This window comes from Canis lupus, chromosome 6 (genome assembly GCF_011100685.1).
Source record: "Canis lupus familiaris isolate Mischka breed German Shepherd chromosome 6, alternate assembly UU_Cfam_GSD_1.0, whole genome shotgun sequence".
In the NCBI taxonomy this organism is placed as follows: domain Eukaryota; kingdom Metazoa; phylum Chordata; class Mammalia; order Carnivora; family Canidae; genus Canis; species Canis lupus.
Window position 1 is genome coordinate 10,408,988 of NC_049227.1, and position 26,335 is coordinate 10,435,322.

Genomic DNA, 26,335 nt, shown 5'->3' on the forward strand with positions numbered 1-26,335 from the left:
ATTTTAGATACTAGATCCTTTTCTTTTAAGAGAGAGTGTGTGTCAGAGTGATGGGGGGGTGGGGCAGAAGGAAAGGGAGAAAATCTTAAGCAAGCTCCACACCCAGTGTGGAACCTGACAGGGGTCTTGATCTCACCACTCTGAGATCATGACCTGAACCAAAATCAAGAGTGAGATGCTTAACTGATTGAACCACCCAAGAGCCCCTAGATACTAGATCTTTATCAAATACGTAGTTTACAAATATTTTCTCCCATTCTGTAGGCTTTTTCAATTTCTTGATAATGCCCTTTGATGCACAAAAGTTAATTTTAACAAAGTCTAAGCTATCTATTTTTTTCTTTTGTTGCTTGTGCTTTTGGCATCGCATTTAAGAAGCTACTGCCAAATTCAAGGTTATGAAGATTTGCTCCTTCATTTTCTTCTAAGAGTTGTATGGTTTTAGATTTTATATTTAGGTTATGGATGCCTTAATTCACTCTTAAAGGAAAGAGGAACCCATCTTAGTGGTCAGTGAGCACAGAGCTGATTTCCTTTTTTGTCTCTCTGGGTTTGTGCCTGGGAAGCAGCTACTTTACCAAGATAATAACCACTGGACTTTTGATTTAATACATATTAATGTTTGCAGAGGCTTCCTTTTATCAACTGATCCCCGTGGCATTATTATTGTGTTTCTGAAAACTGGAATCTTTCAATGAAGAATTGTATTAATAAGCAATTATGACATGGAATCTTCACTAGCACCTGCTCTGCCTGAATACTTCACACTTGAGGATGGACCACACTTCTTTCAAGCAGGGACTCAGTTTCCCCAAAGGTAAAATAAGAGTTTGGTTGAGATGCTTCCAAGCATGGCTAAGGTCAATGCTGCTGAGGTGCCATTCCTGCCAATCAGCTGCTCCCCAAATTCTGGTCACCTGACAGGGTTCTTTTTAATTTTTTTTTTTTTTAGCAGCAGAAGTCTGATTTGTCAACAGATATAGGTGGAGCTTCTCTGGGGAGAGCAGGAGAGGAGGTCTTCCCAGACCCCACTTCCTGGGGGTCCTTAGAAGACAGTTATCCAGGAGAGGCTGCAGGGGGAGCTGGGGTCTAGAGTCCATCCTTAGAATGCCCCAGCCAAAGCCAGGGTACTTCCAGGTTACTCCCACACGATCTTCATCCTCTGGCTGATGAAAGCAGGGGTCAGCAAGAAGAAATAGGACCCTGCTCACAGTGATTCTGGGAAGGAATGTTCCCTGGCAGGAGATTTTTCAGCCTGGGCCCCAGTAGGAGAGAGCACACTCCCATGGGGTCACAGTCTGGAGCTTAAAGGAGAGATTTTTAAGTAGGGGTGGCAAGGTTAAGGAGAACTGATGGGGGCTGTGGAGAGCCAGTGGGGAAGCCACCACATCCCAGAAAAGTGTAGGAAAAGTGGGAAGAGTGTAGTCCTCGTGGGGATGGCCTGGCTACTGCCCAGCCAGACCCCACAGGGGCCAGGCTCTTGGTTGAATCTCCTGACCTACTCACCCATTTCCTCTTCACATCTCCTATGGCCGCACTCAACCAGAGGCTAGAGAGCAGAGACGTGGGGAGGCAGTGAGTGGAGGTCAGCCTCCCAGGACATAGCACAAGGTGGAATGGATGGGGAGCAAACACAAGATCTCTAGCACATGCCATTCTGTCTCTCTTGAGCTTTTCACCAGGGAGTTTTTAGTGGCCAGTGTTCTAGAAAGTTCCATTTCTGTAAGAGTGCTTGGCCAGGAGAAGGCCTTCAAAGTAAGTGTCAGGTAACTATCATCTTCCAAAAGCAGGTGGGTACACACAATGCTATCTGCTTTTAAAAATACAGTAAGAATAGCCTTGGACTTGGACTTACCTGGCTCATAAAGATATCTGGATGTTTAGTTATGCCTTTCTCTAAGAGCAAGCTGACTTAAATCCCCCGGGGGTGGGGGGCGGAAATCCCTAGAGTCCTGGATTGGTATTGATACACTGATAAGAACAAAGGGTTCCCGTGTCCATTAGCTCCATTTGGATCTTTCCAAGGGTCTGGGTAGATGGGTGGGGCCGATGAGTAATGACCTGCTTTTAGCAGATGAGAAAACGTGCTCAGAGAGGTGAAGCAATTTGCCCAAAGACACACAGTGAGTCAGCATCTGCGACATGGCTCTATTTTTCTTTCTAGCACTTACAACTCTCAGCAGTGCATTACGGATATACTAGATCTCTGGGCTCTTTCCCTTGTAGAATGTAAGCATGGCAAGGGCTGGGGTTGGCCTGGGAAGCAGAGCATGTTGATCAAACACTGGACTCTGAAACCAGATTTTCTGAGTCTGCCCCTCTAGTGAGCTCTCCATGCTTCAGTTTTCTTGTCTGTAAAATGGGGATGGTAGTGGTACTTACCAGCTAGGTTTGTTCCAAGAATGAAGTGAGTTCATGTACATCAAGTGCCTGGTATCTATTAGATGGTCAATAAATATCTGTTGCATGAGTGAAAGCCAGAACTGTCTGGTGGGAACACAGTACAATACTGTGTTCAGATAGTAGTCGAGATGGGAATTATTATTTCATCTACATCCAGAAATACCGGGACTTTAATATACGGAGAACTGGGCCCTGCCTGCAAACAGCTAGCTTAGGAAATAGAGCTGCTGGCCCTTATGTGTCAATCCGTCCCCCACCTTCCTTCCTTTTCCCAGTTCTGTGAGCTCTGCACTAAGTTCTTTGCTAGACTATGGCAACTGATTGACAATTAACTAGATGCTTTATCTGCCTTTGAGGGCTTTGCACTGTGGCCCCTTGGCCTCTGGAGGAAACGCTGGGGAGGGCACAGGAGACACAGAAGATAAAAGTGGAGGAGTGGTATCTGGTCAATCTTGTGCCAGCCTGAGACCCCAACACTCAGTGCCCCACTCCCAGGATTAGGACCCAGAATCTCAGCTATAACAGAGTTCTCAGTCAAGGTATGTTGAAGAAAATCAAACTCCCATCCAGAACCAGGGCCAGGAAGCCAAAGCTACAGCTTTCCTGCTGTGTGTGCCAGGCCCTGGGCTGGAAACCAGCTGCTCTTGGAACAGCATCCCTTTCTATGAAGCAAAGGGCCAGTTGCAGAAGGTCCACAGGGGTAGGTTCCAGCCTACGAGAGCCCCTACTGTTGGACATTCAACAGTCACTCACTTGGTACGTTTCCTGCACCTAGAGGGGCAGGCCTATGCTAGGTTCTCCTGTTTGAGGCTGGCCTGTCTATCCATGGTGGTGGTAAGCGGGGATATGTGCTTGGGGCATGGTCTTCTGTCCTTGCTTAAAATGAGAAGTGTGGCCTTGTCCAATTGGATACTAAGTGCTTGTTTCTAGAATGTTCTTAGAATACAGAAACCTGGGGCACCTGGCTGGCTTAGTGGTTGAGTATCTGCCTTTGGCTCAGGTCATGATCCCAGGGTTTGGGGATCGAGTCCCAAATCAGGCAATCCCTGGGGAGCCTGATTCTCCCTCTGCCTCTCTCTCTGTGTCTCTAATGAATAAATAAATAAAATCTTAAAAAAAAAAAAAAAAAGAATACAGGAACCTCCCAAGTGGAAAAAATTCCATGGCTTTGAGTCACAGTTCTGCCTTTGGGCAAGTGACTTAACCTCCACAAGCCTTCATTTCTACACTATGAAATGGAAATAAAAAAAATAATAATAATAAATGACTACTAATCTCCCAGAACTGATGGAACAATCAAGTGGGATTATGGACTTGAAAATGTTTCTTTTTTTTTTTAATTAAAAAAAATTTTTTTTTGAAAATGCTTTCTTAAACTTTTCACTAATTACCCCCAACTAAGGATGTTGAGCATATTTTCACATGTTCATTTGCCACCCACATGTCTTCTTTGGTGAGGTGTTCATTCAGATCTTTTGCCTGTGTTTTTTCATCAGGTAGTTGTGGGTTTTTTTTTTTTAAACGCTGAATTTCAAGAATTGTATATTCTAGATACAAAACCACTGCTGGATATGTACTTTGTAAAAATTTTCTTAGTCTGTGGATTGTCTTGAAAATGCTTTAAGTGGGATTATACTGCCTACCTGTTAAGGGTCTTCCCAAGTGACACAGAATGGAGACCCCAAGAAATTCCACCTTTATCTACTAATGCTTATTTCCTGGGATGCTTCCATAGAGCATGTTGGGCTCCTCTGAGCCAGGTCAAGAGTTGGAGCCATGAGTTCTGATGACTTGGTTTGGGGCTGGAGGTGGGAAGGGAGGGAACAGAATTGGAATATATTTATCATGCCTCCATGTTCCTTAGCTGATTTCGGCAGGTGTCTGCAGAGTTATGTCCTTAGCAGCTTGATCTCTGCCCCCTAGGGGGCATCACATTGCCACTTCTCTGTCCCAGCTCCACATTCCTCACAGTTTGTGTGGGTTATTGTTAGGTTGGTGGAATAGGGATGGGCTGGACCCAGACCCCTAGGGTAGGTAATTCAGGCTCTGGAACCCTCTGATCTGGAAAAGCCACTGAGACAAACCTGAGGCTTCTGGCACCTACCTCTAGCCTTGGGCCCAGAGCTACACACTCCCCAGGCACTGCCCAGGCTCCCGCTTCAGCCCCTTGGTCAACCTCTTTAGAAGCCCAAGGGTGGGATCCCTGGGTGGCGCAGTGGTTTGGCGCCTGCCTTTGGCCCAGGGCGTTATCCTGGAGACCCGGGATCGAGTCCCACGTCGGGCTCCCAGTGCATGGAGCCTGCTTCTCCCTCTGCCTGTGTCTCTGCCTCTCTCTCTCTCTCTCTCTCTGTGACTATCATAAAAAAAATTAAAAAAAAAAAAAAATAGAAGCCCAAGGGTCATCCTTCCTACTCTCTCCTCTTTCTCAGGCAGCTTTGAGATGGCCCCCCACAAAATGTTGGAAACAACTTAAATGTCCATCCACAGGGAATTAGTTAATAGAGTAAATATAAATAATAACAAATAATATAATGTAAATATAAATAAAGTACAATGAATATTTTTTAAACTGACAGTGTGAATTCATATTTACTGGCATTCAACAAAGCCCACTGCATACCACTGGGATTTTTGTTTGTTTGTTTGTTTTAAGAAAGAATATAGAAGAGCTTGAAGCCATTTTTGCAAAATGGCACTGTGTGAACAGATGTGTCAGGAGCTTGTCTGAAAGGATGCTCAGTCAAACTTACTAGCTCTGGGTGGTAGGATTTCAAGTGATTTTTTTGTTAAACTTCTTTAAAGATTTCACTTACATTTGAAAATGAGAGAGTGTGAGAGAACGAGAGAAAGAGAAAGAAAGAGAGAGAGAGAGAGTGCATGAGTAGAGGGAGGGGGCAGAGGGAGAAGAAGACTCCCTGCTGAGCAGGGAGCCTGACACAGGGCTCTATCTCAGGAATCTGAGATCATGACCTGAGCTGAAGGCAGCCACTTAACTGACCAGGCCACCATCAGGTGCCCCAAGTTAAACCTTCTTTAAACATATCATTGTTGTCTAAAGTGTTTTCAATGAGAAGGACTGTTTTCAGGATCTGGAATTATTTCTTTAGGGGAAAGAAAAGGAAACAAACATTGATCGATGTGTCTCAAGAGGCTCCCTTCATTTTTGTGCCCCAGGGTGGTGGTTGCAGGGCACTTCCTGGTAAGGTCCAGAAGCTACATTCTCAGCTGTTGTTTGCCATCTTGGAGGAAAGGGGATCAGTGTCCTCCCAGGAGGGCTGCGGGAAGAAGCCTTGGCAGGTGGAGGAAAGTTCACAGTGTGCTCCTTGAAGACCAAACATGGATACAGAGCCTGGGACCCAGAAATAGCCTCTTGCCCCAGAGACCCTTGGAATCCTGTAGGGTCATCTCAGGGAAGGGTGAGCCCCAGCAGGCCACTGCTGGAATCTTCCTTGCAGGCTCTGAAAGAGAGGGCCTAAGACGGGCTCTTCTGAACACAGTGCTTTCCTCCTGAGGCAGAGACAACCCAGGACCTGGACAAGGATTTCTCCAATTCCAAGCCAACTGGAGATTTCTTCATTAATGGTGAATTTCATGGGATCCCAGAAATATGAGGGTCAAAGCTGCTGGAAATCAATTTCTCCAGCTGAATTTCTTTCTTTTTCATATTGCGCTTAGACTTATATCTCAATTTGATTTTATTTGGCACTGAAGTACCATTTTTATTTTATTATTTCAAAAATATCTAAAAATATTTCCAACTTTTCATGCCCCTGGCATCACACCTCTTTGTCAAGAAGCATTTATTCTTATTTTTCCAAAAGAGAGAGTCTCTACTTTCTGTGAGTCTCCCAAGGTTGAATAAAGCCTAGTGTCTGAAAAGCCCAGGTGGATTCAAACCCCAATTCAGCTGGATAATCTCTCATCCATCCATCCATCCATCCATCCATTTATCATCCATCATCCATGTGTCATCCATCATCCACTCATTCATCTATTCATCATCCATCCATCCATCCATCCATCCATCATTATCCATTCATCCATCATCCATCCATCATCCGCTCATTCATCCATCCATCATCTGTCCATCCATCATTTATCCATTATCCATCATCTACTCATCCATCCATTCATTCATCCATCCATCCATCATTCATCATCATCTACCATCATCTACTCACCAACCATCATCCATTTATTCATTATCCATCCATCATTATCCATCTATCCATCTATCCATCCATCCATCATCTATCCATTCACTCATCCATCTGTCCACTTAGCAGGTGCTCCTTCTGGAGCCAGGGACTGGGTTGGATGAACCTTGACCTTATTTTCCAGTACTCTGTGAGGAGAACATGTCCACCACATGTCTTTCATGGAGCCATCACAGGGAGTGGAAGCACTGCACTGGACACACAGTGCTGTCTTTAAATACCTACCTCACTTCCTTATCTGGGATCATAATAATATCCACCTCACTAAGTTGTTACAAGATGAGATACTAATGCAGAGAGGAAGATCTCGTGATTATCAGAGCCCAGGTGTTCAAGTGATGACAGTTGAGTTCTAAGTTCCTTGGCAGCAGGGACCCTGTCTGATCCACTCCTGCACCTTGCGGAGCCAGCACAGAATGGATGCCAAGTAGCTGGTCCCTACACAGCCTTGTCCATGGCCCAGCTCCTTAGTCACGTGAGCTTCAGATGAAAGCCACACGTGACCGTGGGCTCTGGGTGTGATCTGTGCCTCTCCTATTCAGAGGCCCAGAGAGGAGGAACATCTGTAGACTGCTCCCATCCTCCCAGAAATGAAAATGCTTAGAATAATCAGGCAGATGAGGAGACTTGGGAGCAGTGGGGCTGGACCAGGCCACTAAATAAATAGAACATGCTTTTAGGAAGTAACTATAGCACTGAGGAATTCAGTTTCTGATTTTACCAGAGAGCTCGCAGACGGATGAATAATAAGCCTTCGGTTTTCTTTTGCTGTCTTCCCACCCTGCCTTTCACTTTCCTTAACATCCCCTTTCCTTATCTCCTGCTTCTGGGCCAAATAGCATCTACTAAGAATCTAAAATTAGCTCCATAAGGGTCATCATCCTGGGAAGTTAAAGTTTCTCTAGACCCCAGGGACTTTATGACACATGTGTGTGTCCACGTACACACAGGCACACACACGCTCTCACATGCAGAGGCCAAGCAAGTCGAAGGCTGCATTTGTCAGGAGCCAGCAGATTCCCAAAGGCTGACCTCAAACAGAACTTTTCCTGAACCCCCTGAGGAATTGTTACATCAGCTTTCCAATTCCAGGGTTCTTTTTCTTAAACTCTTTTTATATCATAATATGATGAATAGGCATTTATAAATAATCCGTGATGTACCAAGTTGGGGGGATGGTGGGAGTAGTTGGCCAAGAATAGGAGAACAAGGCAGTACATTGACTGTTGAGGATTTGAAACAATAATGAAAAGTGACTAGAAACCAGTCTGCTTTTATTACCACCCTGCACTGGCCATTATTTTTTTTTAAAGATTTTATTTATTTATTCATGAGAGACAGAGAGAGAGAGAAGCAGAGGGAGAAACAGGCTCCATGCAGGAAGCCCGACGTGGTCCCGGGTCTCCAGGATCATGCCCTGAGCCGAAGGCAGGTGCCAAACCGCTGAGCCACTCAGGGATCCTCTGCACTGGCCATTATAGGTAAAGTCAACGATAAATACTCCTCCCTGCCTGGGAGGATATGGGCCCTGTCCCCTGCACTTGGGATGCCACCATGAATAACAATGTTAAGTACAACAACATAAAAAAATGCATTCCTGTTTCAAAGAAAGAAGTCAGAAGGAAGGACATTCTGACACCTGCTACAACACGGATGGGGCTTGATGCTCAGTGTAACTAAGCCAGTCACAAAAATGACAAATACTGTATGATTCCACTTACGTCAGGTCCCTAGAGGACTCGAACTCATAGAAACAGAAAGTAGAACGTTGAGCGTCCAGGGGTATGGGAGGCGGGGGAGGAGGGGGCTGAGGAATTAGCATTTGATGGGGACAGACTTTCAGTGTGGGAGTTGAAAAAGTTCTGGAGATGGATGGTGGGGACAGGTGCACAGCAACGTGAATGTACTGCATGCACTGAACTGTATATTCACAAGTGATTAAAATGGTCAGTTTTATATTGTATGTTACCACCATAAAAGAAGGAAGAGGGGAGGGAGGGAGTTAGGAAGGAAATCAGGCACCATCCCAGCACAGCCCAGAGCAGAGGCAAAGATGGGACCACACAGACCCGGTTTTCCTCCATCATGTAACCCCAGGCACGTCATGTTAATATCGGCAGCCTCGGTTTCCTGCCCCAGGAAACAGGATTGGTAATTCCTACTACATCAGAGGAGTCGAGGCACTTAAGGTTTACTTAAACAAACCAGGTAAGTAAACCCATCCATCTAATTCCTTCTTGAAAATTTAACTTAAGAGTTTGTCGGACGGGTGTTACAGGACAGTGTCACCTGACCAGCGAGCAAGTGTCACCTTGACAGGTCAGCAGAACAGAGGTTGAGGCTCAGTGGAGGGTGAAGCTGAGGGAGGAAGGAGATGGGGAGTGGGCTCCCCACCGGGTGGATGGTGTGGCCTTTACTCATGATCAGGGCTTAGGTGTAGGCGAGGATGAAATGACTTCCATTTGAGCACCTGGGTTCCATCCAAAGTGCTTTTCCTCCTGCTTCTCTAAATTCTTTACGTAGCACCTGAAGGCCCTCCTGTGCACGCTGATTAGGTTTATTCAAAGAACACCAGTTTGATGCTTGGCTTGGGAAGGTTATTGAGCATGCCCATTGTCATCCTGGGTACATTGTGGGTGTTGGAGGAGGGACACTTATAATGCAGTGGGGGAAGAGGGAAAGCCTGGCTTTGGCCAGTGTGCCCACTTATGCATTCAAACAATATAATGAGCAATGATTCTTCCTGGCATTGGAGATAAAGCAGTGAGTAAAACAGGCAACACCCCCACCCTCATAGAGCTGACATAGTTCTGGGGGGCTGGTGGTAGAGCAGGAGATGGGAAATAAGCAAGTAAATGTTCTGCATTTCAAATCTTAACAAGTACTGCTAGGCAGTTGGACAGGAATGCAAGGTGGAGGTCAAAGTCAGGGTGAGGTTTGATTTTAGGGTGACCAGGAATGGTCTCTAAAAACTAAGACCTGAAGGAAGTGAAGGAGGCATCAGGAACAGCAGGTGCAAAGGCCCTGAGGCCAGCATGGACCTGATGCCTTTGAGGGGCAATGAGGAGGGTGGGATGGCTGGAAGTGAGAGTGGGAGTGAGGCTAGAAGGAACAGAATGGGGGGGTAAGGCAGTGCACAGAGGGCCTCGTAGGTGATTGTAGGCATGTTGGAGCATGCTGAAGTATTTGAGCAGCAAAGGGGTATAACCTGAGATCCATGTTAAAGGGATCCCTCTAAGCTGTGTGACAGGGAAGCCTGAAGGGGAAGGGGCACAACCAAAGAGGGGACAGAGATGATAAGGAGCAGAGCTGGGGGCCTGGGCCAGTCCCTCTGATAGCCTTGACCCCACAAATTCAGGCCTCCTATATGTCATCCTGAATGCCCTCTCTTCTGATAATCACCACTCATCAGCCACCTCAGTTTGAAACTATAGCACCAAAAAAAAAAGTAAAAAAAAAGGAAACTATAGCACCAGTTTATGTGTCTCTGTCATTGTTACCCACCACCACGTCCAGTGGGTCACCGAGTCCTGCCCCAGCATTAACAGACTGGCTTTTACTGCATCCCCACCTCAATGTCCTCCAGGCACCTGAATGAGAGCGTCCAACCCTGAAACTCCATGCTTCACTCACTCAGAGCCTGGCTTTTTCCCCTTCCTCCCCTCCAGGAACCAGGGTGCCACCAACCACCCCCACCCCCTGCCTGCCCCTCCTCCCTCTGGCCCTGTCCTGGAGAGAATCTGCCTCTCACCTCCCCAAGGCTAGCCTAAATATTCTGAAATGACACACTAAAAGGATTGTGGATTTCGTGAGGAGGGATTGTGGTATTTTGGTTTTAGTTTTTCATCTTTATGTGTTACAGATTCATTCTGAATATTTATGGGTGAACTGATATAATTCTATTTCCTTTAAAACACACCAACAAATAGGAGCGCCTGGGTGGCTCAGTCTGTTAAGCATCTGACTTTGGCTCAGGTCACAATCTCAGGGTCCTGGGAAAGGGAGCCTCAGCGGGGAGTCTGCTTCTTCCTCTCCCTCTTCCCCTCCATCTCCTATCCCTCCCCCTGCTCATGAGCCTGTACTCTCTCTCAATCTCTCTTTTTCTCTCTCTTCCTCTCAAATAAATAAATAAAATAAAATAAAACCCACACACACCAACAAATATTGATACATTCAAAGTTGAAAAGGTGGTGGGAAAAAAAAAAAAAGGTGGTGGGAGAAAAATTAAGATGGTGTTGGTAATTATGGAACCTGGGTGACCAGTACTTGAGGATTTGTTTGTAGTGTTTTTTTTATTTTTACAGATTTGGAACTTTCCATAATAAAAAAGCAAAAGCCATGCAAATAGCACTATTGAAGCCTTGGGGGTCGTCTCCCCACTGCCCTCCCCAGACTCAAAAGCTTTCAAAGTGAGTAATGAGGTGGTGAAGCTCACTGACACTGTTCAGAATTCCTGGCTCATGATGATAAAAAGCACCAGACTTGTAGTTGGTTTTATCATTGGTTTAACATCCCCTACAGACAGTGTAACCCCTCACTGCCTGGACCAGGGTGGACGGCTCCCACTGCCCCCTCCCCTGTATACCAGGTCACCTTTGCCTAGCACCTGATCCTGTTGTCCCTCTGGCAATCCTGAATGGTTTCTGTTCCCGGGAGAACCATGGCCATTTTTCTTGCCTCAGTGCCTTTTCCTATGCTGTTCCCTCAGCCTGGAGCATTTTTCTCATAGTTTTTCACCTGCTAATCCCTGCTTTTCCTGAGGATTTGGTTCTGGCACCACCTCCTCCTGGAAGCCCTCCCTGACCTCCCTTGCCTGTGTTGTCCCAATTGTGGTCCTGCTTTGCCTCTGCTGGGAGGGCCCATCTCTGCTTCTGATAGGAGGGTGGGAACCAGGTCACCTTATTCACTGTTGTGTGTCAGGGCCTGGCACACAATGAGGACTCCATAAATATTTGGGTTTTTAAAAAAGATTTCATTTTAAAGTAATCTCTACACCTAACGTGAAGCTCAAGCCTACAAGCCTGAGATCAAGAATGGCATGCTCCACTGACTAAGCCAGGCAGACACCCCAAAGTTTCTAGAAGCATATGCCCCTTAACATTTTTTTAAAGATTTTATTTGGGGATTCCTGGGTGGCTCAGTGGTTTAGCGCCTGCCTTCTGCTCAGGGTGTGATCCTGGAGTCCCGGGATCGAGTCCCACATTGGGCTCCCTGCATGGGGCCTGCTCCTCCCTCTGCCTGTGTCTCTGCGTCTCTCTCCCTCTCTCTCTCTGTCTCTCATGAATAAATAAATAAAAGATAATAATAATAATATGTGAAATATATTAAAATAATAATAAATATGTGAAATGAAAGATTTTATTTATTTATTCATGAGAGACACAGAGAGAGAGGCAGAGATATAGGCAGAGGGAGAAGTAGGCTCCCTGTGGGGAGTCCAATAGGGGACTCCATCCCAGGACCCCAGGATCACAACCTGAGCCAAAGGCAGATGCTTAACTTCTGAGCCACCCAGCATCCCAAATATTTTTTTTTAAAGGAGGCTCCATGCCCAGTGTGGGGCTTGAACTCACAACTCTGAAATCAAGAGTTGGATGCTCTACTTCCGGAGCCAGCCAGGTGCCACAGTTGAATAAATATGTGAAATTTTGTTCCAATTTCCATTTTGATCCAAAGCCTGCCTTAAGAACAAACATTTGTTAACTGTTCCTCAGCAGCGTTAAGCCTAATACTCCAATTTTAGGAGAGGCCAATCTAGCTGGATCCCAGAAGCCTTAAACGCCCAGAATGCAAACCCCTTCCTGGAGGGTGATGCTCCCCCACTCCTGTCTGTGCCTCACTGGGACATGAGAAGCACCTGGAGATCCAGGCCTCCCCCTAGACCAACTCAATCGACCTCGGGGCTGGGGTCCAGGTGGTAGGCTGCTCAGAGCTCCCCAAGTGCTTCCAATGTGCATCCAGAGCTAAGATCCATTGACTTAGGTCAGAGACCAACCCTGGGGGAAGGGCCAAATGCCCCCAAACACCTGCTGCCTTCTGAGGGCATTTAAGGGCTGCCAGGGTGGCTGGGGGGTGGCTGGAGGCTGTGGCTCTCTTGCGGGTGAGTGATGAGTGGGTGGGTGTCAAGAGCTCCTGGTGTGGCCGTGTCCTCCCAGAGGCCTCTGTCTGGGTATTGACAGGACACCTAGCTCTTGCTTGGGGATTGGGTTTGGCTGCTACAGTCTTGCCCCCCCAGAAAAGCCAGTGGCCCGCTCACTGGGACGATCCCCAGAAGGCCTAGGCTGGGTCTCTCCGTGTTGAGCTCAGGGTTGGTTTATGGAAATTGTGCTAAGTGGTGCTTGGCTTGTTTTCTGGGTGGGTAAGGAGGATGTGGCAATTGCTGGGTGTCCGTTTACTCTGCAGAGCCCAGATGGGAGCTGGCAGGTACAGGGAAGCCTAGAGACACACAGGTGTCTGTGCCTTTGCCTGTGTTCCCTCGCCCTGAAATATCTCCTGGGACATATTCACCCTTGAGAATCAACCCCAGGTGATTCTATCCACTTCCAGAGCATTCCCAAGCCCTGAGGTAGGATCACTGGAAAGAGGGCCCGGTCTCCTGCCTCCTTTCTTGCTGTGACCTCTGCCTCCCCTCTGGGCTAGGGTGAGCCTTGGAGGGATACCTCACTGGGTGTCTCCTGCATCACACTCAGTGTCTGGACATGCCTTGTCCATGTTGGTAAAGCCCCATGAATGCCAAGGTGGGGTCCCTCCCCCTAGGTGTGCACACTCCCATGGCTGCTTCTTCATCCCTGTACTCTTGCCTCAGCTGTGCCTGCTACACTGGGGCTGAGGTCAGTGGGTCTTCCCAAGGAATGACCCTCGTTCTAACCCCATGTGTAGTTTTAGTTTAAATTCCACTAAAAAAAAAAAAAAAACCCCTACTGAGTTTGAAGAAGTGGCAGTTAGTGATGTAGATCTGAACATACAGACATCAAAAGATGTCCAGAGTTAGGGAACCTATTTAGTGCAGTGTGTAGAGCATGTGACTCTTGATCTCAGGGGTCATGAGTTTGAGCCCCAAGTTGGGCATAGAGATTACTTAAATTTTAGAAAAGAAAAAAAGTCCATAGTACAGGCAAGTGGAGAAACGTGTGGCCAAATCATGTCTATGAAACTCCCCTTCTATAATTAGCTGCTCAGCATGTGTGTGAGTTTTTAGAAGCTAACTAGGTTATGGGAGTTAATGCTCAATACATTTCTGAGGTATTAAATCGTCTATACCATGAGTGTGTGTTAATGTAAAATCAGAGAAATACTCCTTCCTAGAAGCCAACTCTTGGATGATCTTGATCTTAATTTAAACCAGTTCTCAGTTCTTGAAAGATGTGAAAAGTCAAAGCTTGGCTAGATCTAGAAAAGTATTTTAAAAATGGCCTGTAGTGCTCCAACCAGAGGAGGTGACTCAGTGCCATGAATAAGACTTAGGAGTCCCCAGTTTCCCTTCGTCCAAAAGGAATGAAAGGTCAAGAGCAGCTCAGTATCCTGGAAGACTGTGAGCACAGCCAGGGTCCCTTGGCAGGGCCTCTGCCACCTGACACCCAGGGTGGGAGCCTCCTAGTGTGCGGGGAGCAGCAGAGCTGGCCTGAGCCTTGATGTGTGTGAGTGTGTGTGTGTGTGTGTGTGTGTGTGTGTGAATCCCCTGATGTTGGTGATGCTTGCCTAAATATCCAATTTGGCTTTCTTTGGATCTCAATCTCTGGGAACCAATGACAAAAGGTTATGACTTTGATCGTGTACCCAACTCAAAGCCTCCAGCTTGGCTCTTTCATGCCACTGCTAAAGGGTGGCAGGATAGTGGCTCTCCTGGATGCCACAAATAGCAATGTGAGGGGAAGGAAGCACACTTTGAGCTGTGACTAGAGAAACTTGTGAAAGCCAGAAGAATTCGCTTTGCAGTTGATTTTGCAGACTGTCCCCAAATGAGTGGTTTGGTTAATTCGTGACTTTTTTTTTTTCTTTTTAAAGATTTCATTTATTTATCTGACAGAATGAAAGAGAGCACAGGGGGAGCAGTAGGCAGAAGGAGAGAGAGAAGCAGACTCCCTGCAGAGTAGGGAGCCTTATTCGGGACTTGATCCCAGGCCCTGAGATCATGACCTGAGTCAAAGGCAGATGCTTAACTGGCTCAGCAAACCAGGTGGCCCCAAATCTGTGCCTTTCAAACTGTTCTTCACGACCTTCCCCAGTGGGTAAAGGGGGTCTATCCTGTTCTATCTGAAGTTGAGCTTTTCTGCTTGTGCCATACTGGCCTTTAGTGAACATTTGAAGGAAGTTGGCTATCATCTGAACCCCTGACTTACTTCCAAGGTTCCTTAATGGCCACACGTTCTGGGCTGTGGCAGAGGATCCTGTGGAATAGTCCTGGAACCAGACACTGTCTCGGGTCTCCCAAGATACAAGAACCTTTCATTCAAACTTAGGCACATTCAGAGGATCTCATGGACCCAGCTGGTCAGGCCCCAGACAGTGGGGGAGAGAGATAGCAATGAAGTGGCAACGTGTAGCAATGTTTCAGAAGTGGCCTCCCTTGCTGGAAACACATGCTTTCCTATTTTCCAACATCCCCACGTGTGTTAAGTGCCACCAATGGTGGTGACTTGTTTTCCTCATCAGAACTCCTTACAGACTATTGGCAGCAAAGCTTAGTGATCCAAAGCATGGATGCGGGAGTCTAGGGGATCTAGGCTGACGTCCTGGCTCTGAAGCTTAACAGCTGTGGGCACTCTGGGCTTCTGTGGGAAGTGACATCTGAGGTGGTTTCCCTACCAGTAAAATGGGGCTATCTCTACCCTACTATTTTTTTTTCAATTTTATTTTAGATAGCTCAAGAGAGAGCCTGTGCAATTGGAGTGGGGGAGAGAGAGAATCTCAAGTAGACTCCCTCCTGAGCAGAGCCCGATGTGGGGCTTAATCTCATGATCTTCAGATCAAGACCTGAGCTGAAATCAAGAGTTGGAAATTTAACTGACTGAGCCACCTAGGAGCCCCATCTCTACCTTACTATTAATGTTGCTTCATTTAATTCCAAGTGTCTGACATTCCTGGCATGTGATAAATGTATTTTGCTCATTGCTCCCTGAACTGGAGCCCTAATACTACTCTACTCCAGATTTTGAAAATGCCATCTTGTGTCTTATCTCTTGAAGATGTAGGGTATAGTGCCTACATCCGACCTAAATCTCAGTTTCCAGCTGATAATCTTCTCGACCCTGGCTATCATAGCAACTAGAAAACTCTTTTGAGAAAGTGTTCTAAAGGATATTCTGGGGACAGCTGGCTGGCTTAGTAGAACTTGCAACTCTTAATCTCATTGTTGTGAGTTCAAGTCCTATATTGAGTGTGGAGCCTAATTAAAAAAAAATTAAAAAGGAGTGTCTGATTTACCTTTTGGTCCTAAAAAGCAACTCTTCTTCCTTATGGAGCAGAATTTGAGGCTACTTAAAGGTAGATGGAAGTATAGGACATAGTTCTTCTCTAGTCTGAGCTTCTTGTGCCTCTATTCTGAGGCTTAGTCCACTGGCAGCACTTTGTTTAGGGACTTGTCCATGGCCTGGTATCTGCTATTACTGCAAGTGCCTCGGACACCATCATTCTTTTGACTCAAATTCCCTTCTTTGACATTATCATTCTTTTGACTCAAATTCCTTTATTTTTCCTGGTCCCTTGCTGGTGGTTCTTTCTTTTGGGCCATAGTAAGGAGTGTCACCAAGACTGAGTTATTATTCTATTCTCACACAAAGTCTATCTCTCTTCTTAAGACCTCAGTCTTGGCTCTCTACTTCTGGAATTCTGTGTTTAAACTGTCTCATTCAAATTGATGTGTCTAAATTAGTCTTTCCTAACAAAATTATTCCCAGCTGTTCTATCTTCAAGACTAGAGTCCATAGACTCTGGTCATCTTTATCCAGTGTTTCCTTCTCTGCAATGTAGTTTGGCTCATCCCATGTACTTGGAAACAGATGGATATTCATTGCATACTTGTAAGAAATGTCATTGCCCACTGCCTTGGAGAAGGTTAAAATGTGGCCTGATTTGAATAACCTCCTCTGATTAGGGATCGGTTCCCTTTGTGACCTATCACCCACTACCCTCATCCAACAAATATCTGAGTACCTACTTACTATTTGTTATGCGTGATGAAAGGGCTGAGGAATCTTACCTAAGACACATATGACCCCGTTGTCATTGGGAGGAGAGGGAGAAAGATGCACAACCAAGAAAATTTGGGGTGCTGGTAAAAGCTATGGAGAATATAAAACCGACTGGGAAGATACTTAGATTCTTATATAGGAATTCAAAATGTTCCTGCAGGTGAAGAAGGCTGGGCCCAGCTCACACAAAGTGGGCATCCTAGAGAGTCTGAGTTTTCTTCTGAATTCAGTGGCGGCCACTAGAGAGGTTTGAAGCAGGGGAAATTATCTTTAAGAGATCACGTGGCCTCTGTGTGGAGAACAGATTGGAATACAGCAATGGTAGAGGTGGGGGGAAGAGGTGGGAGGCAATTGCCATTGTGTAGCTGGAAGATGATGGTGGCCTGGTCCAGGGTGGAGGCAATCAACCAAAGAATTAGAAGGAGCAGATTATGCTTGAGATCGTTGTGACCTAAGGGTTGGTGGACTGGGTGTGGGAGAAGAGGGTCAACTTCCTGTCCCGGTTGGGTACCAGTTCCTACACAGACATTTCGTACAGAACTACATAGATATAGCCACATGAGAGGGTTCTATACTTCCCTTCCAGCCTACCCTAGCCATCAAAGGCCCAGTTCAAGCTGAAGTGCCTCCAAAAGGTATCCCTCACTGCTGCAGCCCACAGCCGATCTCCTCTGGCTTCCATGGTGCTCATTGCCTACTGAGCCCGGGTGGTGATGCCTGGGGAGGCTGACATCCTGAGTCTGCCCTTCCATCCACTGTGAGCTCTTCCAGGGCTTAGAGCAAGGATAGCTATGACATAGAAACCCACACATTGGGTGCTGACTATCTCCTGGCAATTGCTTTACCTCCAGGTGGCTTACCACTTCGAGTCAATATGCCGACTTTACATGCTCCAGAAGAGAGGCTGAGAAAATTTAAGTACCGAGGCAAAGATGTGTCTGTGAGTACCCAGCCACTGCTTCACTCTCTGGAGGAGCAGTGCAGTGAAAATCTCATGGTTGAGATGCATCATAAATGGAATGGAGCAGGGGTGCCTGGGTGGCTCAGTCGGTTAAGAGTCCTGACTCTTTCTTTTGGCTCCAATCATGACCTCAGGGTAGTGAGCCTGATGGCTCTGCACTGAGGGTGGAGCCTGCCTATGATTCTTTCTCCCCTCTCCTTCTGCCCCTTCCTTGCTCATGTGCATGCATGCTCACGTGCTCTCTCTCTCCCTCTATTAAAAAAAAACAAATGGAATGGAGGATCAGGACATGGGGATGACAAAGCAAATATACCAAAATGGAGATCTAAAAGATAAATCATTTCTCCCAAGGACTCCCAATACTATAAAGTCTACGGGTTTCTTCTGATCTAAGAAAAAAAGGTATATTATTCTGTTTTTAATTTTCATCTTCCTCAGTCTGGCATCCAAGTAAACCTCCTGGGACTAAATCAAGACTAGATGAATGACCTGTTGATGGATGGTGGAAATGGTCAGGGGACATGTGGGTTGTGACATCCCAGTTCCCAGCCCTGCCTGGATCCCCACGGTCGGGAGGCCCACCTGCTCTTCAGGGACTAATCAGCATTGATGAAAATGTGTTCAGACTCGGGGCAATGGGATGCTTTGCTCACATGGCTTTCCAGCTGAGAGAGTCCTAGCCTGCCAAGATTGTAGATAGACTTCCTTCATTTTGGGCAGAAGGTTGACTATTTTTCTGGATGTGGTATAGTGGGAGAAAGCAGAGGAGGTAAACCATGCTGAGACTATTTACTGTGTGATCTTAACTCTTCCAGCCTGTTGCAACTGTAAAAGTGGAATCTGAAGCTTTGAAGAGCTAAATGTGGTGACAAGCTAACTTCCCTACTCTAAGGGCTTCAATTCTTTCTTTTCCTCACTAGATGAGGCGGCAACAGAGGATAGCAGTCAGCCTGGAACTCCGGAAGGCCAAGAAAGATGAGCAGGCCTTAAAGAGAAGAAATATCGCCAATTTCTCCACTGATCCAGCTTCTGAACAACCAACTAAAGGGGTACACTGGGAATGTGGTGTTCATGAGAATTGTGTATGAAATACGTCCTTAGCTAGTTTCTCTGGCTTGAAGATGTTTCATAGATTCAGAACTTGCAAGTTCTCATTGAGGGTCTTTAAGGAGAGGAATGGAGAGTTCACGGTTAGAACTAAGCTGATGTTTTCAGAAAGCTAAGGGCTGTCACCTTTGTGACTGTGAGTTTGGGATCTATGTTCTAAGCAGGGTGGGGTAGGCAAGATGATGTTTCTAATGGAAATTCACTTGCCACCACTTGGCCAGAAATAGGAAATGAGGGCTTAGGAAGGTTCTCTCTCAGAATCATCTAGTCACTCAATATATAACGGCTTGCCTAGGATCGGAATGCTGTCTTCTGTCTTCCATTCCCCATGCACCTCAGCCTCACTCAGTACAAATTCTGGGTTGACTTGCAGGCCAATATTGTTTTTGAAAATCCTTTCTGGAATGCTCTGATGGGGAAGTTTCTTCTCTTAGACTCCACTAGCCTTGTATCTACGTGTCTTTGATGATCCATCCCCACCTATGTTCCACCTTAACCATCATTGCACCCTTGGGATTAGGACTCTTATGGGGCAGAGATGAGTTCAATCTGGGCAAGTGGATCCATTGACATAGTAGCTGCCATCAAATGGAATGGCTGTAAGCATTCTCTGAATTGCCATACGTGGCTTCTTTCACTCAGTTTAACATTTTCAAGTTTCATCCACGTTGTTGCATGCGTCAGTATTTTATTCCTTTTATAGCTGATTGTATAGATATACCATGTTTTGTTTAGCTATTCATTAGTTGGTGGACATTTGTGTTTCCCCTTTTTGGCAATTATGAATAATGCTGCCTTGTACACAAGTATTTGTGTGGACATGTTTTCAATTCTCCTGAGTATACCTAGGAGTAGAATTACTGGGTCCTATGATCATTCTGTTTAACTCTTTGAGGAACTACCTTTGGTAAACTGAATAGTGTCTCACCCTACTCCCTCCATCAAAACCTCTATCTCCTAATCCCAAGAGCCTGTAAATGTTACTTTGTAGGACAAAGGGGACTTTGTAGGTGTGATTAAATTAAGGATCTTGAGATGGGGAGATTATCCTGGATTAGCTGGATGGGACCAATCACGTTGGTCCTTATAAGGGTGAAGGACAAGTTAGAGCAGGTTATAGGACAACAGAAGCAGAGATTAACATGTTGTGCTTTGAAGATGGAGGGAGGGGGGTCACAAGCCAAGGAATGGAGGTGGCCCCGCTAGAAGCTGAACAAGGCTAGAAGACTGATTCTTCCCTCAGAGCCTCCAGGAAGAGCCAGCCCTTCCTTTAGTCTAGTGAAGCTGATCATGAATTTCTGACCCCCCAGAACTGTAAGAGAATGTGTTGTTTTAAGCCACTAAATTTGTGGTAATTTTTACAGTAACAATAGGAAACAGGGATCCCTGGGTGGCACAGCGGTTTGGCGCCTGCCTTTGGCCCAGGGCGCGATCCTGGAGACCCGGGATCGAGTCCCACGTCGGGCTCCTGGTGCATGGAGCCTGCTCCTCCCTCTGCCTGTGTCTCTGCCTGTGTCTCTGCCCCTCTCTCTCTCTCTCTCTCTGCGACTATCATAAATAAAAAAATAAAGCCTTTAAAAAAAAAACAATAGGAAACAAATATATAGCCAAACTATTTTTCAAAGTAGCTATACCATTGTACATTCTGATGTTCTTTTTTTAATTTTCATTTTTTAAAGATTTTTTTTTTCTCATGAGAGAGACAGAGAGGCAGAGACCTAGGCAGAGGGAGAAGTAGGTTCCCCGCAGGGAGGGAGCCCAATGCAGGACTCAATCCCAGGACCCCAGAATCACAACCTGAGCCAAAGGTAAGCACTCGACCACTGAGCCATCCAGGCATCCCTTGATGTTCTTTTTTAAATTTAAATTCAGCATATAGTATATCATTAGTTTCAGGTGTAGAGTTCAACAATTCATCAGTTACAACAATTCAACAGTTGCATATAACACCCAATGCTCATCAGATCACCCAATTACATCACATTCTGACAGTCTTACCAACACTTATTGTTGTCCATTTTCATATTATAGCCATCTAGTAGGTACAAAGGGCTATATTGTTATAAAATTTTGATATGTTTTCCTAACAACTGATGATGATCATTTTTTGATCTGCTTCCTGGCTATTTGTAGATCTTTTGAAGGAATGTCTATTCCAAGCCTTTGCTCATTTTTAAACTTGAGTGATTTGTTCATCTATTGTTGAGTTGTAAGAGTTCCTTATACTGTCTATTCTGGAGACTAGATACCCTTACCCTTATCCTACCCTTACCAGATATATGATTTGTAAATATTTCTTACTCTGTGGATTCTTTTCACTTTCTTGGCAGAATCCTTTGAAGCACAGAAGTTTTAAATTTTGAAACCATTCAATTTGTCTACTTTTATCTTTGGTTCTTATACTTTAGGTATAATGTTTAAGAATCCATTCATTGCCTGATCTAAGGTCACAAAGATTTATGTCTAAGTTTCCTTCTAAGAGTTTTATGGTTTTAGTTCTTATTTTTAGACCTTAGTTCTCTATTTTTGACCTGATCTATTTTGAGTAAATTTTTGTAAAGGGTGTGAGTAGGGGTCCAATTTCGTTGTCCTGCATGTGGATATTTTGTTGTCCTAACATCATAAGACCATCCTCTCCCCCATTGAATTGTCTTCCAACCCTTGTCTAACATCAACGGACCATAAATGTAAGAGTTTATTTGTAGACTCTGGATTCTCTTCCATTGATCAATATGTTTATCCTCTGTCAGCACAACACAGAATTGATTGCTATAGCTCTGTAGTAGGTTTTGGGAAGTGTCTTCCAATTTAATTCTTCTTCAAGATTATTTTGGCTATTTGGGATCCCTAGCATTGTCAAATGAATTTTAGAATCAACTTGTCAATTTCTTCTATAATGATAGCTCAGATTTTAATGGAGATTACACTGTATCTATAGATCAGTTTATAAGAGTATTGCCATCTTGACAATGTTAAGCCTTCCAATTCATGATCATGTGTATTTTTTAATTTGTTAGGTCTTCCCTAATTTTTTTTATAGTTTCAGTATGTAAGCCATGTACTACTTTTACTAAATTTATTCCCAAGTATTTTACTCTTTTTGATATTGAAAATAAAATTATTTTATTAATTTCAATTTTGGATTGTTCATTGCTGATGTATAAAAATACAAGGGATTTTTATATGTTAATCCTGAAGCCTAGCTGAACCTCTATTTTTGTATATGTGGAGATTCCTTAGGCTCTTCCATCTTCAAATTCTTGAATTCTGCAAATAGCAATAAATTTTATTTTTTTTTTCCAATCTGGAAAATCCAATCTGGATGACTTTTTTTCCCCCCTTACCTAGTTCATCTGTCTAGAACTTCCAATACTACATTGAATAAAAGTGACAAGAGTGGACATCCTTGTCTTGTTCCTGATTTTAGGGAGAAAACTTTCCATCCTTTACCATTTAAGTATGATGCTAGCTGTGGGGTTTTATTAGATGGCTTTATCGGGTTGAGGAAGTTGCCTTTTATTTCTAGCTTGTTGAATGTTTATTATCATGGAAGTGTGCCTGAATTTTGTCAAATGCTTATCTTGCATTTACTGAGATGATTGTGTACTTTTCCCCCATCTCATTAATAAGTCCTACTATATTGATGTTCATATGTTGAACTGCCCTTGCCTTTCTGGATTAAATCCCAGTTGGTCATGATGTATAATTCTGTTCATATGTTGATAGATTTTGTTTCCTAGAATTCTTCTTCCTGAAATTAGCTCTTTTTCTTGAATAATCTCTTTTTGGATCAAATAAAACAAATTGCTACAAGCCTTTGGTCAATTTTTGGAGTTTGGAAGGTTGAACTACTCGTGTTGGTTTTCTTGTTTTTATGGAGGAGGGAATTTTTGGAGGTCCTTACTCTGCCATTTTTGCTGATCATCATGTTCTTACTGCATGGGATGAAAAGTTGTTGGGGATACAAGTGATGATAGGGATGACCCCTTCCCCAGAGCATAGGGAGTATCCCACAGATCCATGAGATCTATAAGACCTCCAAGTGTTCTTCTCTCCCCTAATGGAGACCAATGTGCAGACTGGGACATCTTGTCCAAGCCAGCCTGTTCTCATCAGATAGATGGCAGGACTAGATAACCATCATTATTCCTTTGGGCAGAGACTCTGACCTGAATGTGTGTCTCCTTGCAGGTCAGCCTCACCCTGCAAGAAATAATCAATGGTGTGAATACCTCAGATCCAGACCTATGTTTCCAGGCCACCCAGGCAGCCAGGTATCACCAAACAAACTTCTGCTGTTTATAGGTTCCTAGCTAGAAATGAGCTCCAGTGGCCTATTTGGTTTTGTGGAAGTGGCAAAATGCCCACACAATATAAGACAAGGCAAGTCCATTCAAAAGCAAGACTAAATTATTCCTCTACACCATCCTTGAGAACAACTTAAGATATGCAAGTGTTGTCAGAGATGAATTGCTTAATTTAAATTGGCCTCTATAGGGATCTCAGCTCATAGATAATACCTAAAGGGAAAAATATTGCCTTGTCACTGCAAAGTGCTACAGGCTGGACGTTAGGATATTAAGTAGCTCTGGCCCCAGATGTTAGTCTCATTTGATAGCTAGGAATGCCAAGAACACTTATAAAGGAGGTTCTTAATATCAGCCTCACATGACTTGTTTATATATATTTTTCCCTTTCATTACAAAGGAAAATGCTGTCCCAGGAAAAGAACCCTCCTCTAAAACTGATTGTTGAAGCAGGGCTCATTCCCAGGCTGGTGGAGTTCCTGAAGTTGTCACCTCATCCCTGCTTACAGTTCGAGGCAGCCTGGGCTCTGACCAACATTGCTTCAGGGACTTCCGAGCAGACTCAAGCTGTTGTGGAAGGTGGGGCCATACAACCTTTGGTTGAGCTCCTGTCTTCCCCCCACATGACTGTGTGCGAGCAGGCAGTATGGGCCCTTGGTAATATAGCAGGTGAGACTCTCCCCTCTTCCCATTGGGGTAGGAAGCCAGTGGGCCGGGCATCTGGCATGCTATGGGAGTTCTCTGGGTAGCATAAAGATTCAATACACTCAGTATAAATATCTAGAAAAGCTGAGAATAGTATGACAGGCTTTTTCAAAATCCAGAGTCCAGTTCAGAGACCAAAAACTAAAGTGGCAACCAAATGATCCAGTATGTGCTGAAGCTATAGGCTGTCTAGTGAGGTCTGTCAATACCGGGGTCCTACAGCCTCAAGTCTTAATGGCTTCAAGAACAAAAGAAAAGTCTTTGACTCATACAGCATATATAATAGACCCTTGCATAACCCAGGACCCTGAGAGAATTCTATCTCCAGTGAAAGTTACTAAGGAAACATAGCAAAAAAAAAAAAAAATGTTTCCTCAGTGTGGGGTACAAGTCCCTGTAAATGCAGTCCTAAAAGGCCTTGTGAATTTGGGGTTGATGCTATATTCCCTGCATGGTCCAGGAAAACATAAGATGAGGAGTTAGTGCTGCAGGGTTGGAAGCTCCAGGATTCCTGGCTGAATATAAATACAATGCTCTTGGGAGGATACGAACTCAATTGGGCCCCTCAGGATTTTGACAAATTAGGATCAGCCAAATATTAGCAGTTTCAAGTTCAGAGAATCAACAACCCACCATGACTGAGTCAGCAAAAACAAACAGTATGATTAGACCTCCAAGGACTTCAGATACTGGGATTAACAAACACAGAATATAAAACAAGTCTGCTTGTTAAATGCTTGCAGAAAGCAAGCACCCATTTGCAGAGACTTTGTCCTTCATTTTGCTTGGTTCAGTAAGGAACAGGCAAAACTGGGTGGTATAAAGTCACCTATGCCTTGCTTTGGTGGTTGGAGTATTATAAACTGAGACTTCTAAGGTCTCAAATTGGTATATTCTTGCCTGAGTGGGACAGCAGGTGGCTAGCATCTACCCATTCCCCCACACTGGGTTCTGAGTTGCATTTGCAAGTTTCCACCCCATGTCAAAGTCGCCTGGGAAGACAATTTGGCCTGCAATAGCCTCCTTCATCTTCCTGAGGAACATGCTGTGAAGTGCTACCAGTATTTAGAGTCTTGAGCACTTCCTGGACCCACTGGCTGCCTCCTTTATGTGTCCACAGACTACTTATAATGATCACTGCTGGGTAGTGCCTGCTTTTCACACTTGGCCTATCTACCCAACTGACATGATGGAGACCCAGGATCTAGTTCATGCCTATACTATGTACTTGTCCAACCCAGGGATACTGTGGCTTCTCTCCCTTTGTACAGCCTTTTAAAAAATGAGTCACTTAGCCCAGGATTCTCTCCGCTCCCTGTTTAATTGTCACATTCTTATCTATTTGTAGGTGATGGCTCAGAATTCAGAGACATCGTTATCTCGAGCAATGCCATTCCACATCTGCTGGCCCTGGTTTCATCAACCATACCAGTAAGAGTCTTTGAAGTAGAAAAACTAGCTAGGTAACAAGTTTCTGAAATTGGGGAAGTACTTTTAAGTCAATGCTAGGTCATATGCTTGCTACCTTGTCCCTTATGACAGCAATTATAAGCAAGGCCTAGGATTGAATATCACATGGGACAGAGATTGACTTGAATTTGGCCCCAAGGGCCAGTAATGCTGATTTTTCCTCAGGGGGCATTGGAAGAGGTCCATTAAAATTTTTCTAAGCTTATAATCCTACAAAAGTAGATGTTTAAGCTCTCCATTCAAGGGGCACAGACAGAATTAATGGGTCATCTATTCTGATCCTAGGTATTAGGTCTACGTTTGAAGCTTAGAGTCAAAGTTGATTGATGTGGCAACAATAGGGGACCCCTTTGGATAAATGTTGGTTCTAGATTTGTCTCAAACAGAAATGAAGAGAAGGTAGCTTCTAAAAGCCCAGGGAATACCCATCCCCCAAGGAGAGAGAAAACCTGACATTGTGGAATCAGAAAATGGCTGACATGACCAGGGAGTTTGCAAAGAGACAGCAGTGCAAGATGACAAGTAGGGCAAGGGTCCTAGACACCCACATGCTGGCAGAGGGAAGCAGGAAATGAAGTGATCTGATCTTTTGGAAAGACCCTTCTGGCTGTTTGTAAAGTGATAGCGGAGGGAGCTGGAATGCTGCCATGCTGGACATGGGGAATAGGAAGAAGAAAGGTTTTGTGTTAGGTTGTTTGGATGACTATTCTCCTAGAGAAATGGGAAGGATGGAAGGAAGAAGGAATCAGAGCCTTAGTTGTACATATTAATTTGAGGTGAGTGAGAGGCATCATCACAGCAACATCAGGTAGATGGTTAATGCAGGTCCAGATAGTCGTGCATGCATACGTCATCAAGCTGGGCAGGATCAACTAGAGCAGGGGCCAGCTGGTTGCTTTTGTAAATAATTTTTTTTTTTTGGAGCACAGCCATCCCCATTTATTTTTACCCATATTGTCTGTGGCTTTGGTAATG

At 44.8% G+C, this 26,335-nt stretch overlaps 1 protein-coding gene across 1 annotated transcript in view; it reads left to right on the top strand.

Moving 5' to 3' along the window:
• Window positions 1–595: 595 nt before the first annotated feature.
• Window positions 596–26,335, top strand: part of KPNA7 (karyopherin subunit alpha 7) — a 37,751-nt gene continuing 12,011 nt past the window's right edge. The window contains exons 1-6 of the mRNA XM_038539443.1: window positions 596–817; window positions 17,662–17,750; window positions 18,692–18,820; window positions 23,070–23,152; window positions 23,586–23,854; window positions 25,239–25,321. Coding sequence (XP_038395371.1) covers window positions 775–817; window positions 17,662–17,750; window positions 18,692–18,820; window positions 23,070–23,152; window positions 23,586–23,854; window positions 25,239–25,321 — 696 coding nt within the window. The 5' untranslated portion in view covers window positions 596–774. The remainder of the gene's footprint in view (window positions 818–17,661; window positions 17,751–18,691; window positions 18,821–23,069; window positions 23,153–23,585; window positions 23,855–25,238; window positions 25,322–26,335) is intronic.